This window comes from Cebidichthys violaceus, unplaced genomic scaffold, assembly GCF_023349555.1.
Source record: "Cebidichthys violaceus isolate CVI_PGR_0920_01 unplaced genomic scaffold, fCebVio1.0.p SCAF_27, whole genome shotgun sequence".
Classification (NCBI taxonomy): Eukaryota; Metazoa; Chordata; class Actinopteri; order Perciformes; family Stichaeidae; genus Cebidichthys; species Cebidichthys violaceus.
Genome location: NW_027176450.1, coordinates 1,718,340 through 1,730,769, shown reverse-complemented (window position 1 = coordinate 1,730,769; position 12,430 = coordinate 1,718,340). Strand labels below are relative to the sequence as shown.

General features: G+C 39.7%; 1 protein-coding gene across 4 annotated transcripts; it reads left to right on the top strand.

Annotated features, from left to right (window-relative positions):
* Positions 1 to 503: 503 nt before the first annotated feature.
* nccrp1 (P1, F-box associated domain containing) lies at positions 504 to 11,626 on the top strand. Of its 4 annotated transcripts, none has more exons than XM_068721169.1 (7): positions 504 to 725; positions 1,850 to 1,930; positions 2,009 to 2,123; positions 2,274 to 2,369; positions 3,266 to 3,404; positions 3,500 to 3,613; positions 9,840 to 11,626. In XM_068721169.1, the coding sequence occupies exons 1-7, from the start codon at positions 590 to 592 to the stop codon at positions 9,873 to 9,875; spliced, it is 717 nt and encodes a 238-aa protein (XP_068577270.1). In that variant the 5' UTR covers positions 504 to 589; the 3' UTR covers positions 9,876 to 11,626. The 4 variants fall into 4 exon arrangements, 3 of the variants coding, with proteins under 3 accessions (XP_068577270.1, XP_068577271.1, XP_068577272.1); XR_011103786.1 differs by having other exon boundaries at positions 506 to 725; positions 3,500 to 3,698; XM_068721170.1 differs by having other exon boundaries at positions 507 to 725; positions 2,027 to 2,123.
* Positions 11,627 to 12,430: the final 804 nt, after the last annotated feature.

The window sequence follows — 12,430 nt, the reverse complement described above, 5'->3', positions numbered from 1 at the left end:
TAAGCAGGTGGAATCAGTGACTTGCCTTGCACTACCAAAATTGACTTAGTTATTTAATTCTTGCCCACCAATGAATCAAAACGTGTGAACAATTTACTTAATTTGAGGCCATGCATCATAACTCATGTGCATGAATTAGTAAATGGTGGCCTTGGTAGAGGCGTCTATACTTTGTCTCTCTACGGTTTCAGTAAAAATTAAATTAAATGAGATATTAAAAATAAACAGAAGTGTAAAATAAAGCGTTGTACATGTTATCAACAGATTAGTGCTAGGATGCGACACGTATAAAGCTTTTTTATTTAACACATAATTATTTAACAACTGCCATCATCTATTATTGATGTCAAACCTTTTACTGTCCGTTTTGGGGCTCCATAATCACTTCTTTTTACCTCACGTCAGTGTCATTGAGGTTTTATATCTCATTACACTATTAAACCACTGTGACTTTAAGAGGCCAGGCAGCAGCGTGCTTTGCGTTGCCTTACTTCCATTGCAACACTGGGGTGTGGCATACTACAGACTGGAATAAAAACCCTCTCAGACTTCCTGAAAGAGTGCGATTCCACAGCGTTAGAGTCGCACTATGTCTGAGTGGAGGAAGAGATGTGAGAATGAGTGGAGTCTGCAGGGCGCACCGATGCCCGACAGCCTGGATTGGAAATCCGTCTATGACGCCAAACCGCTGGGGAGAAATTTGTTGAAGAACCCGTCGCCTCACGGTACAATAACATGATCACCGTTAGAAACACGACTCATGCGCTGTTGTGCTGTTCTGCTGGCCTATACTGATCAGGATAATTGTTATTTACAGTATTGAACCAGAGGAGGGATCAAAGTTACATAACGGTCTACAGATGTTAGTGCGCGTGCTACTTGTTGCAGGTTTTTCAAAGTTTTAAAGTGTTTCAAAGTTCTGTTTTGATTCCTTAATTAATCCTGAGGTGGTTTTAGGGTTGTTTTTTTCTAAGACTTTCAAGAGGCATTACTCATTTGTTAGTCAGCACCAGGCTGCTGTTCCTCTTCAATAACAATTGAACCAATAAGGCGCAGATTTAGCAGCTTTGTGCAGCCTGACTAATAGTTTGGAAATGCCTAATGCAGGACTATACGCTCCTGAGGACGTTTCTGCCGTCATTGCTGCTCTTTCGGTTTGGTATTTTTTCTGTGGGGTCGCCTACAGTGGTGCACACTTATCATTGTAGCCTCTATGCTCACTCTAACCGTGCTTGGATAGCCACACTAAAAGGGGAACATCAGCCATCAGTCTGTATGCGATATTACCAATATCAATACCTAACCCTAACCCAAAGTACAACATATCCATTAAACAGGGGTATGCAAAGTGGAAACCATAGTTACATGCCATAAAGGTACAGAAAAGCATAAAATAAATCTCACTTATACAGTGAATTTGCATCAGTTATCATAATTTTCTATAATGGCTATGTCTTCAATGTAAATGTGAGTTGATTGAGTTTTTAAATTTTTTTTAAAAACATTTTAAACATTAAACCAAAATATAATACAAAGTGGAACTAGGTGATAGGATTGCACACCGTCATTTTTTTTTTTCAAACTCAAGGGACCACTGGGTTTGTTTGGGTTAAAAAAAGAAAGTTGCAATTCGGATTCTTCAGTGACATCAAACATAACTACACTGGAAGTTTCCAAAAATACCAACGTGAGCTTCATGAGCTGCTGACTGGTACTTAAAGTGTGCTTTTGTCACACAGAGGCACACCCAGTTACCCTGTCAGAAAGATATATCCTTTGGCTTTGAGGTATTAACAGTGGCTTCAGTGGGCGTGGCACCATTTACAATTGTCCCTTTGTCTTCTCTCAGGTGTAAGCAAGGACATCCCTCCACCTGAACCCGACCTGCCTGAAGTGCCAACACGTGGACCTCCACGTTTTCAACCCCATGGTGAGGCACAGGAGTGTCCTGCATGTTTGAGCTGCGAACCAAAACACAGGAAATTATTTCTGTAAAGTCTCAAAACAGGTTTCTCTCAATTCATAGGCGACTTCAGCGGATGGACCACAAGCACTGAAACCCTCCCCTACGACTCCAGTGGCATCCCGGCAGGTGCTGTGGTCTGTCAGTTGCCTCGATACAGGTGGGTGTTACCATGCAGCTGGTCACAACAGGGGTTACCTGTGGGCATATGATACCACCTACAATAGATTAAAACTGGCAGATATAAGGCCAGGATACTGAATAATAAACATGTGGTGAACCTGATTCGTGTCCGCTCTCTTGTCCTCAGCTGGTTCACCATGGAGCAGGTTGTGGACCTGAAGGCAGAGGGACTGTGGGAAGAGCTGCTGGATGACTTTCAGCCTGAAATAGTCATCCAAGACTGGTGGGTTAATGAGCACCCTCATCACTCACCACCTCACCCACCCATGTGTTGATTCCTTATCACTGTGGTCTTATCAGCTTGGTTAGTACACTCATAGATGACACCGTGTATAGTACGTGTTTCAGTCTGTGCATTTGCACACGCGTCATTTAGGTTGTACCTCGCAAAGCGTTTGAATTTCTTGGGAGTGAACAGGTGTCTGTCCTTCAAGATTTAAACCCAATAATGATGCGTTAATAATAAAATTAACATATTCTCACGTTCTCTCTGTGTTAGCGTGGCTTTTCTCCAGGTGCTCCTGCTTCCTCCACTGGTCCAAACATATGCAGGTTAGGGTTAATCGCTGAGTCTGAATTGTCTGTAGGTGATGATGTGAGCATGAATGGTTGTCTGTCTCTGTGTCGGCCATGCGATTGCCTTATCCAGGGTATTACCCCGCCTCTCATCCAGTGTTAGCTGGGATCGGCTCCCGGACCGCCACGATTCTGAAAAGGACATTCCATGACATACATATCATGGAATGGATGGATCAACTTATTATTGGACTCTTAATTCCTCATATATGTTGAATTGTGTGGCTGTACTACTTCTGCATGTTCAGCTAAACTGATGTGCTATGATTTAAATAATAACCCCCTGGAATTAATCAATTTGATTTGTACCAAATAACTGGCTCTATATACCATTAAATTAATACCAAATGCTAAAGTTATTTCCAGGAAGCTTCTTGGAAGTGAACAAGAAATAAATTAGACCTATTAAATAAGTTATTCACTTCTTTTATTCTGTGTTTGGCAGCATTTAACGTGCTGCCATCTGTCAACTCATGAACGTGTCGGACTACTTTATGATTTATTGGTGCACCGTACACTTTTAAGTTTCTGTCCTTCCGTCAGGTATGAGGAGAGTCAGCTGCATAAGTCCATCTACGAGCTGCACGTGAAGTTACTGGGTGCAGACAAAAGCACAGTAATCTCAGAGCACACCGCCAACCCCACCGAGGACTGCAGCGCTTACTCGCACAACTGGAAGGAGGTGAGTTACTGAGACCCCTGACAGGTAGTAGTGATCTGCTTGTATCGAAGCACCAGGGTTCAGATGTTTCATTGCACATCTCTGTTGACCTGCAGGTGTCACACGTGTTCTCTGGCTATGGACCCGGGGTGAGGTATGTCCACTTCCAGCACCGGCTGAAGAACCAGTTCCTGAACGGGTTCTACGCCACGCTATCCAGCGACAGCTCGGTGATGGTCACACCAACTAAAACCAGCGCCTAGGTCAAATCCTACAAAAAGCTGCGATGCAGACGAAGTTGCTATCACACTCAATGTAACCGACCAGATTGACACACATTTCCTATATAATAGTTATTAGTTTGATTTGAATGCACTAAGAAATATTACAAAGTATGCAACCACACAAATCATTTTATTTACTTTGTATGCTGATTGTTGGGGAAGATATTTAGATATTTACTTTAATTTTGTATTTGCTGAAAAAAAAAAAGTTAAAGGGGGAAAGGGAAGTTCTTTTTGCTGTTCTTTTATGTAACCATACACTGTATATAAAAAAAAAATATATATATATATATATATATATATATATATATATATATATATATATATATATATATATATATATATATACACACATACATACACATAACTGTCATCTCTGTGACAGCAACAATAACACATCAAAACGATCTACTGGTTGTCTTATTAGTAAAGGCTTTGTACAGGATGAGAGCTAATGTAACTGTAATATAGGATGAGAGATAATGTAACTAATATAAGATGAGAGCTAATGTAACTGTAACCTTAAGTACAGGATGGTCAAATGGAGATATTACAAATGGACTGGACTAATAGCTTAATTCAAAGTCATGGTTGCTGAATGTTTGTCCGTCGTTCTCCCCCCTCAGCTCCTGGCTCCCTGTAACAAAACAAGAACAGAATTAGCAAAATACTCAAATTCAGTGTAATTAATCTCAACGTTTGTAACGTTACCGGACTTAAAGTGATATCTCAGGTTGATAACCTGTCTACCTGAGCTCACGTTGGTCCGTTAATATGAAGTATAAATAATCTGTAAAATCGTCACAATCTCTGTAAGATATCAGTGAACCTCTGAGGTTTGAAAGTGAAGTTATTAAAAGTTATTAAAAGTTACTTTACAAACTACGATCGGATGCAGGCAGACGAGCTGGTAATAGCGCAGCGGCTAACGCTAGTTAGCTTGTCAGTTACGAAAGTCACGAAAATTAACCGATCATTTTAACACACATGTGATGTTATAAGATCGCTTATTTTGCTTTAACATTAGTATCGGTGACATTCTAGTGAGTTGAAACCCAATACTTACATTTAAAAGTGAATCCTGCGGCTTCTCCAGCTCCCGCATCAATCGCCGCCATGTTGGTTCAAATCTTCATCGGCACGCAATGCATCTTGGGATATGCTGGGTCGCGAAGGATACATCAGATGTGTCCTCCAAATCTGGGACCTGAAGGCTGCATTCTTCTTCTTCTTCTTCTTCTTCTTCTTCTTCTTCTTCTTCTTCTTCTTCTTCTTCTTCTGTGGTGTTTAAACCGAGAAAAAAAAAAAAAAAAAACGAAATGACTCTACTATTTCTAACTTGTTTTCATACAGACTCAGCTGAAAGTTTCCCCTAGTTCTCCGTCTCGTAAAGAACATTACTTTCGTTTTTTCCGATGAGAATTTAAATCCCCATTTCTTCCCCCATATTTCAACTTGTTTTATCCCTTCCTGCAGTTTTTGAACAATATGTTCCAAGTTTCTTCCTTTTTTTCCATAAAGCCCCATCATCGGCAAATAATGACCTTCCCATATCTGGTGAGACCGTTCCAAAAATGTAATTTATTGCAATTGAAAATAGTATAGGACTTACCACACTCCCTTGTGGAGTCCCATTTTCTACCTCATATTTCCTTGACCTTTCAGCTCCTACTTTTACCTGGATAGTTCTTTTATTTAAAAAGTCCATTATCCAATTAAACAGTTTTCCCCTGATTCCCATTAAATGCATTTTTATCAAAAGACCTTCCCTCCATAGCATATCATACGCCTTTTCTACATCAAAAAACACTGCTGCCACAGTTTCTTTATTAACCTGTGCCTTTCTTACCTCATCTTCTAAACATAAGATTGAATGCAAGGTTCCCCTACCTTTCCTAACTCCACTCTGACACCCTACTAATATCTGTTGTTTCTCTAAATAATACATTAATCTTTCGTTTACCATGCGTTCCATAAGTTTACATATATGTGATGTTAGGGCAATTGGTCTATAATTTGATGGGTTACTTGCATCTTTCCCTGGCTTCCTTATGGGGACAATAACGGCCTCCTTCCACCTTGCTGGTATGTTACCTTCCTCCCACACTTTATTATACAAGGTTAGTAACTTATTCAGCCCATCTCCACTTAATTGCTTTACCATAATATAACATTTTTCATCATTTCCTGGGGCAGTCATTCCAGCTTTAGCAACTGCTCTTTTTAACTCCCCCATTGTAAATGGCACACTCAATTCATCTTCAGTATTCTCCTTCTTCCTCAAGGCCTCCCTATTTTCAAATCTTGTTTGCTCTCTAATTCGTTTTCCTTCGTCAGACACATTGTTAGTGCTGTGTATCTTTACAAAAGTATTAACCAATGTCTCAGCTTTCTCTTTATTAGTCACCGCTACTTCTTTTCCAGTTGTTATCACAGGATAACTCCACTCTCTTCTGTCCCCTCCCGTCTTTCTAATCATCCCCCACATTTCTCCTACTGGGGTTGTATTTCCAACTGTGTCACAAAACTTCCTCCAATATGTCCTTTTTGCCTGCCTCATTATCTTTCTCACTAATGCCTGAGCCTTTTTGAACTGTATCATATACTGAAAGTTATGAGTTCTTTTCATTCATTTAAATGCCCTGTTTCTATTTCTAATTGCCTCTTTACAAGTGTTGTTCCACCATGGAACTGCTTTTCTGCTTGTTTTTCCTTTACTTTTTGGGATAGATTCTTGAGCAGCTGTCATAATGCCTTCTGTTATCATATCATTTAGAGTTTCTATAGTCATATCGTCATTAATCTTACTCAGATGACCATCACTCTCTCCCTTAAATCTCTTCCAGTTGGCTTTCCCAAAAACCCATTTTCCACCCGTCGTCTTCCGTTACTGGTGTATGAATATTTATTTTACAGAATATCGGGTAGTGATCACTGCCTATGGTTCCTTCATGATACGCTTTCCAATCACACACTGCAGCAATGTTATTAGAAGCTAGTGTTAAGTCTCGTACAGACTCCTTTCCTGTATTGATATTAATCCTTGTTTTACTTCCATCATTTAGGCAGACTAAATTCCTTTCATCTAATAGTTCTATTATTATCTTCCCTTCTATTTCTTCCAATTTTCTTAGTTCTATTTTCAGACATGGATTATAATAATTCACTACCACAAATTCCTTCCTTTCAACCCACACTTCCACTACCACGTAATCCATTTCTTGCCCAATACCCAGTAGTCTATGGGGAATCCCTTGTTTTATAAAAGTAACACAACCCCCCCTTGTCCTTCTTTCCTATCTCGTCTAATTGCTACATATCCATACATTACAAAGTCCAATTTTGGCTTTAACCATGATTCTTGTATGCACAAAACATCTAGTTTCTCCCTTCTGCTATCTATACATTTCTTAAACTCCTGTCCATTGGCAATCAAACTTCTAGCATTCCATTGAAGTATTAACATTATTATTAACCAATACATGTTTCTTGGCTTGCCTGTAAACTAAGATTGTCTCTTACTTCCTCCCATTTTAAACCTATATCAAGATGATGTATTGCTGCTTTAACGATTATTTGAATCCTTTCAGTTTTAGACTTGACCTCAGAAGTTGCGTTCATCACCCCTGCTATGAAAGTCACCAGCTTCTCCTTTTCTGCCCATACCCTGATTTTATCATTTCTTTCTGCCTCCACTGTCATTTGCTCTTTGTGAATAAGCTCCCCTGACTGCTTCTCCTGCCTCACCAGTTTAACTGCTTCTGCATAAGATACATTTCCTTTCCTTCTTGTTTGTTGGACTTCCACCTCTCGCCTCATTGCTTCACATCCCCAATATGCAACGCTATGTTTCCCCCCACAGTTGCAGCACTTTGGCTGGACTCCTTCTCCACACTTTCCATACTCATGTTCTCCTCCACACCTAGCACACCTTCTCTTTCCTTAGCACACTTTTGCCACATGCCCAAATTCTTGGCAGTTGAAACATCTCATAGGTTTGGCCGTATATTCCCTTACTTTGTATTTAACAAATCCAAAATATAGATCCATTGGAACGTCTTTTACGTCAAACTCTACCAGAATCGTTTCAGTTTCCTTTTTCTCTACTCCTCTTGTCATTCTTTTAGTACTCTTAACTGCTCCGTTACGTATTCTCAAGTTCTCAGCCAGATCCTTCATATTAACACTCAGAGGCACTCCAGATATCACTCCCCTGCTGCCATTGGGCCTCTGCTCTCCCACTTTTATAACTTTAAGCACCTTGATTTTTCCAACCATGGCAAGTGTCTTTGCCTTATCTACTTGTGCATCACTGTTGCATCCAATTAAAAGATTTCCATCCCCCAAGATCCTTGCATACTTCACTTCTCCGATTTGTGCTCTAATTATTTTGGTAAGTTTTAATGGGTCTATTTTCTTTACTCCTCCTTCTCCTTCGAATCGTATCACTACATTTAACATTTTCGCCTTTGGCTCTCCAACTTCCTCTTCCTTTTCTTCACTCTCAGTTTCACCCAAACTTATTTAATTTTTTTTCTTTCTCTTGCGATTCGCCGACTTCTTCCCTGCTAATTTCCACTCACTCTCCTTCCCACTTCTTGTCTCTTCCTCACTTAACTCCATGCTATCACTGTACCCTTCTTTCCCTGCCATCCTGATCGGCATGAAATACGTTTAAGAATACCGTTCCGGACCTATACAGGCCGTCGGTCGGTATTCTCGCAAAGTATTCCCACAGCCAAGACCCGATGTCTGCAAATCCTAAAGTCAGACTCCTTTATCTTAATTGTTTGTCCAAAACAACCTCTCCGCTCAGTACTCAAAACTCAAGCCACGTCTCCACTGGAAATCCCTCCTCCGTCTCTTTCCCACGATCAGCACACCGTCCTCGGCTGCATTCGTCGGCTGCATTTGAAGGAGTCTTCAACAAACTTGCGAAATGGGACAGCCTAGTCGCAGCGCTGTGGCACAACCGGTCTACGAATGCAGCCTTCGAAGGATGCAGCCCCTGAATTGAGACACAGCAACAGTATACTGTAAACACCCTATCTATGCACTCTCACTCACAGTTTTCCGTTAGTTTTGTAATAATTAAAAGATGGCTTCTTGACTTTGTAGATACATGAAAGATTCACAGTTCATGTTACTGCAGGAATGATCCTGTCCTGGGTGACCTAAAACTCATGAATCAGGAGATATAGTTACCACTTTTAAACATTATATACACATTTGAAGAAAAGTTATTCTCATTTCTATACTCTTCATTCATTATTTATGTCATTTGCTTACATTTATGAAAAAAGAAATATAAGAAATAAAAAAACGAAACAGGCACAAACACCATTCCAACTTTAGCACCTTGATTTATATCTCAGGCAAGACTGACTCCATACTAAGACACTGCATGATGGTTTGAAGCCATTTTTCCTATTTTTTGGTCCGTCTGGTCTCCTTTTAATGTATTTAATGTATACCTCAATACTGTATTGCACAATCCCTTTACTTACATTTATTTTTCAGGCTATCAGAAGATGTATGCTACAGTGATGTCACATAAATGTGTAGTAGTAATAGTTATATCACCATAAATACAAAAGAAAAGCACAAAACACAATAGTTCTCAAGACTATGTATTTATGTATACTCCATGAAGTGCTCAGTATGCCTTGTGCGCAAGTTTTACAATATTATCCAAGTTCGCAAAGGATAATCCATACATTATTTATTACACTCAAGATATTCTAATCATGATTTCCACACATTTGCACACATTACAGTACACTTTTTTATCATAGTAAAACATCCAATAGGTCTATGCAGTGAGGCTGAGGCATATTTCATGCAGGAAATTTACACAGGAAAGACAAGAAAGGAAAGACAACAAGGAATGGCTTGTTGCCAATCAGGTGTGCAAGCATTGATGTACTGTCTGTCCTGCCTGCTTGCTTTGCCTATATGTGCATTTGTCTTGTTCAGTGTTGCTATTTTCTATTTTTGATGTGTGTTATGTGTCTCAGTATTATATATGTGCTTGTGCTGTAGGTGGGTTTGTTCTGCTCTGCTCTAGTGTCGTACACTTTTCTTTTGCTTATGTGTGTATTGGTTTTGTCTATTAGTTACTGTCTATCTATGAATTCTAATTCTATTTTATTTTAAATTTTTTAATTTTTAGGCAGCCTTCGAACATCTGGCCGGGGACAGCAGATGAAAACTAGCCTCTCTGGCTAACTCTGGCTCACCTACAGTTTCACTGTTGATTGGTGTGCATTGTCCCTCCAAAATAAAGAAAAAAGAAAGAAAAAAAAGAAAAAGAAATGAGGACACAACTGCAGCAAATAGGGTGGGAAGAGGACAATGTTAAATGTATATAGAGTGTGCGGAGACGGTGCTCAAGGGAGTAAGTGGTTACTTCGTCTTTTTAAGAACCACTGATCTGGAAAAAACGACTTGAAAAAGAATGGATACTGAGGGAGAAAAATGCCTCAAGGTGGCAGTAATTGTGGATGCCAAATGCCGTAAAACCTCAAAGAAGAAGAGGACAAGAAGAAATAGCACAGACGTAGCTGGTAACAGAATGGGTGAATGTCATGTTATTTCTTTGTGCAAGTTCAGCACGGTTATGATGCACTCATACCAAGTCAGCAACACAGCCTCTGATTTATTAACAGACTTGACCCAATGCATTTTGGGATATATCTGGCCTTCATTAGGCTTTTTTATTTACATTTTGTATTGAACAATTGCACATCTCACAAATTGTCAATAAGAAATAAGCACAATACAAACATGCCAGGGTGCAACCGCAGGAAAGAGAGACAGAACTAAAAGCATAAAAAAGAAAAAATAGTAAATGCATCATATAAAGAAAAATCGATTTATTTAAACTATCATATTGTCCACCGAGGGTACATCCCAAGTCTCTTATTTGTCATTTCCTCGCTCCTCGATCCTCGCTAGGACCAGAAGTTGTTCTTCATTTATTCGAAAGATTTGTCTTTTCATGATCTCTTATTTACTTCAATAACTTGTATGGATACAATTAAAGTCAGAGAGAACTGGAGAGACGAAACACTTTTTACATCATTTATCATCATTTCCATTCAGTTACATGAAGCTGATCAATTCTGATGTCAGGTTTGATGAGTTATATCATTTCAATTTCCCCCGAAACATTGAGCCATATAAATTCATTCCAGCGTTCAAAAAACACCATAATCATATTCTGGGTTAATAATGACGTCACAATCGGAATTTTTCAAACATACTGCATACAATTCATAAATAAGACAAACGCATTCCGCCGGTAGAACTCGCTCCTGCGCTTAAAAACACGACACAGAACACAGTATAAATACCACAGACTGTAATACTCAATGCAGTTTTTTAAACACCTCTACTCTGGCAGTGATGCTAACTGTGTGTCTTTGTTAGTATTATTAGTTACTGTTAACAGTGATCATGTGAACAGACACAAACTTCCCAAAAGTCTCTTCAGCTGTTAAAGCCGACTGACAGCTGATCCAGCTGTGATCAGGTGATCCAGCTGTGATCAGGAACAGACGTCGCTTCACGTGACGCAACTGAGAAAAGGACGTCTCATTCCTCTTCAAACATATTTCCTCGTTTCCTCTCTCCTCGCATGGTTTCCTTGCGTCTCTCCAGGCATCCCTGATGATGCCTGGAGAGACGCAAGGAAAGGACGCAAGTGAGGGAAACGGGGATGCAATTAAGAGACTTGGGATGTAGGCTACCCTCAGTCTGTGGTCCAATGTGGTCCGATTGGCTCATAGATTTGACAACATACACCACGTTTTGTAGAAAACCCAATGTTTCTGTGTAATTGTAATATAATTGTTTACGCTGTTTACTGGCTATTAGGCTCATGTTGTGCAGTGAAGGTTTAATCAAAAAACATATCTTGTGTAATTGATAATAATAAAAAAACATATTTATATAACACATTTTAAAAAGAGAACAAAAGTGTTTCACATGCAGACAATAAAATAACAAAGAATAGCATTTAATGCAGGGTACATTTGCACCTAAATATTTACACATATGAATAAATCCCAGCAATGTCTGCATACTAACAGAGTGTTTCTTTGATGTTTCGCCAAAACACACATTCATGATATTACTTCCGACCACAAACATGTAAATCAGCGTCAACATATCGCTTTTTACAACTCCGCGATGTCCTCTAAAGCAGGAACTTCGGAGGGGACTGTGAATGCAACACTTCATCCTTACAGGCTTGGGCTTGCAGCATCACTCGCGTTAGTTAACGAACGGCGCCGCGAGTTAACGGAAAAGTTCACTCGTGTGAGTTCAGCGGCGTGTCGAGACGGGGATAGTTTTACCGGGCGCGTGTTTCCAGACTTCCAGAAGCGATGCCAGGCTCTGGTGGAGCTGTGCCATAAAACCAGAAGGTAAGAGACGAAAGCTGAAGGGAAGGATAGCGAAACAGGTGCGACGGATAAACCGGCAGTTTTCGGGAGACTGCTAAAGGCTACGCCCTCGTGACCCATCCGTAGTTTTGATTGTTTGATTGATAACGCAGCCCACCGATAGTAAAGGGATAAACAACCTATGGACTTAATTCAAATTACTAGACTATTACTCTGAGTCTTTAAAGTGTTTCATGAAGACATAGTGACATTTGGCTCAGACTCATACACACAACTGAAAATATTATCTTTTATTTTCTCAATGAATTGTATCTATTGTAAAGTTATGATTCAGCTAATACATCTGTATTGTAAG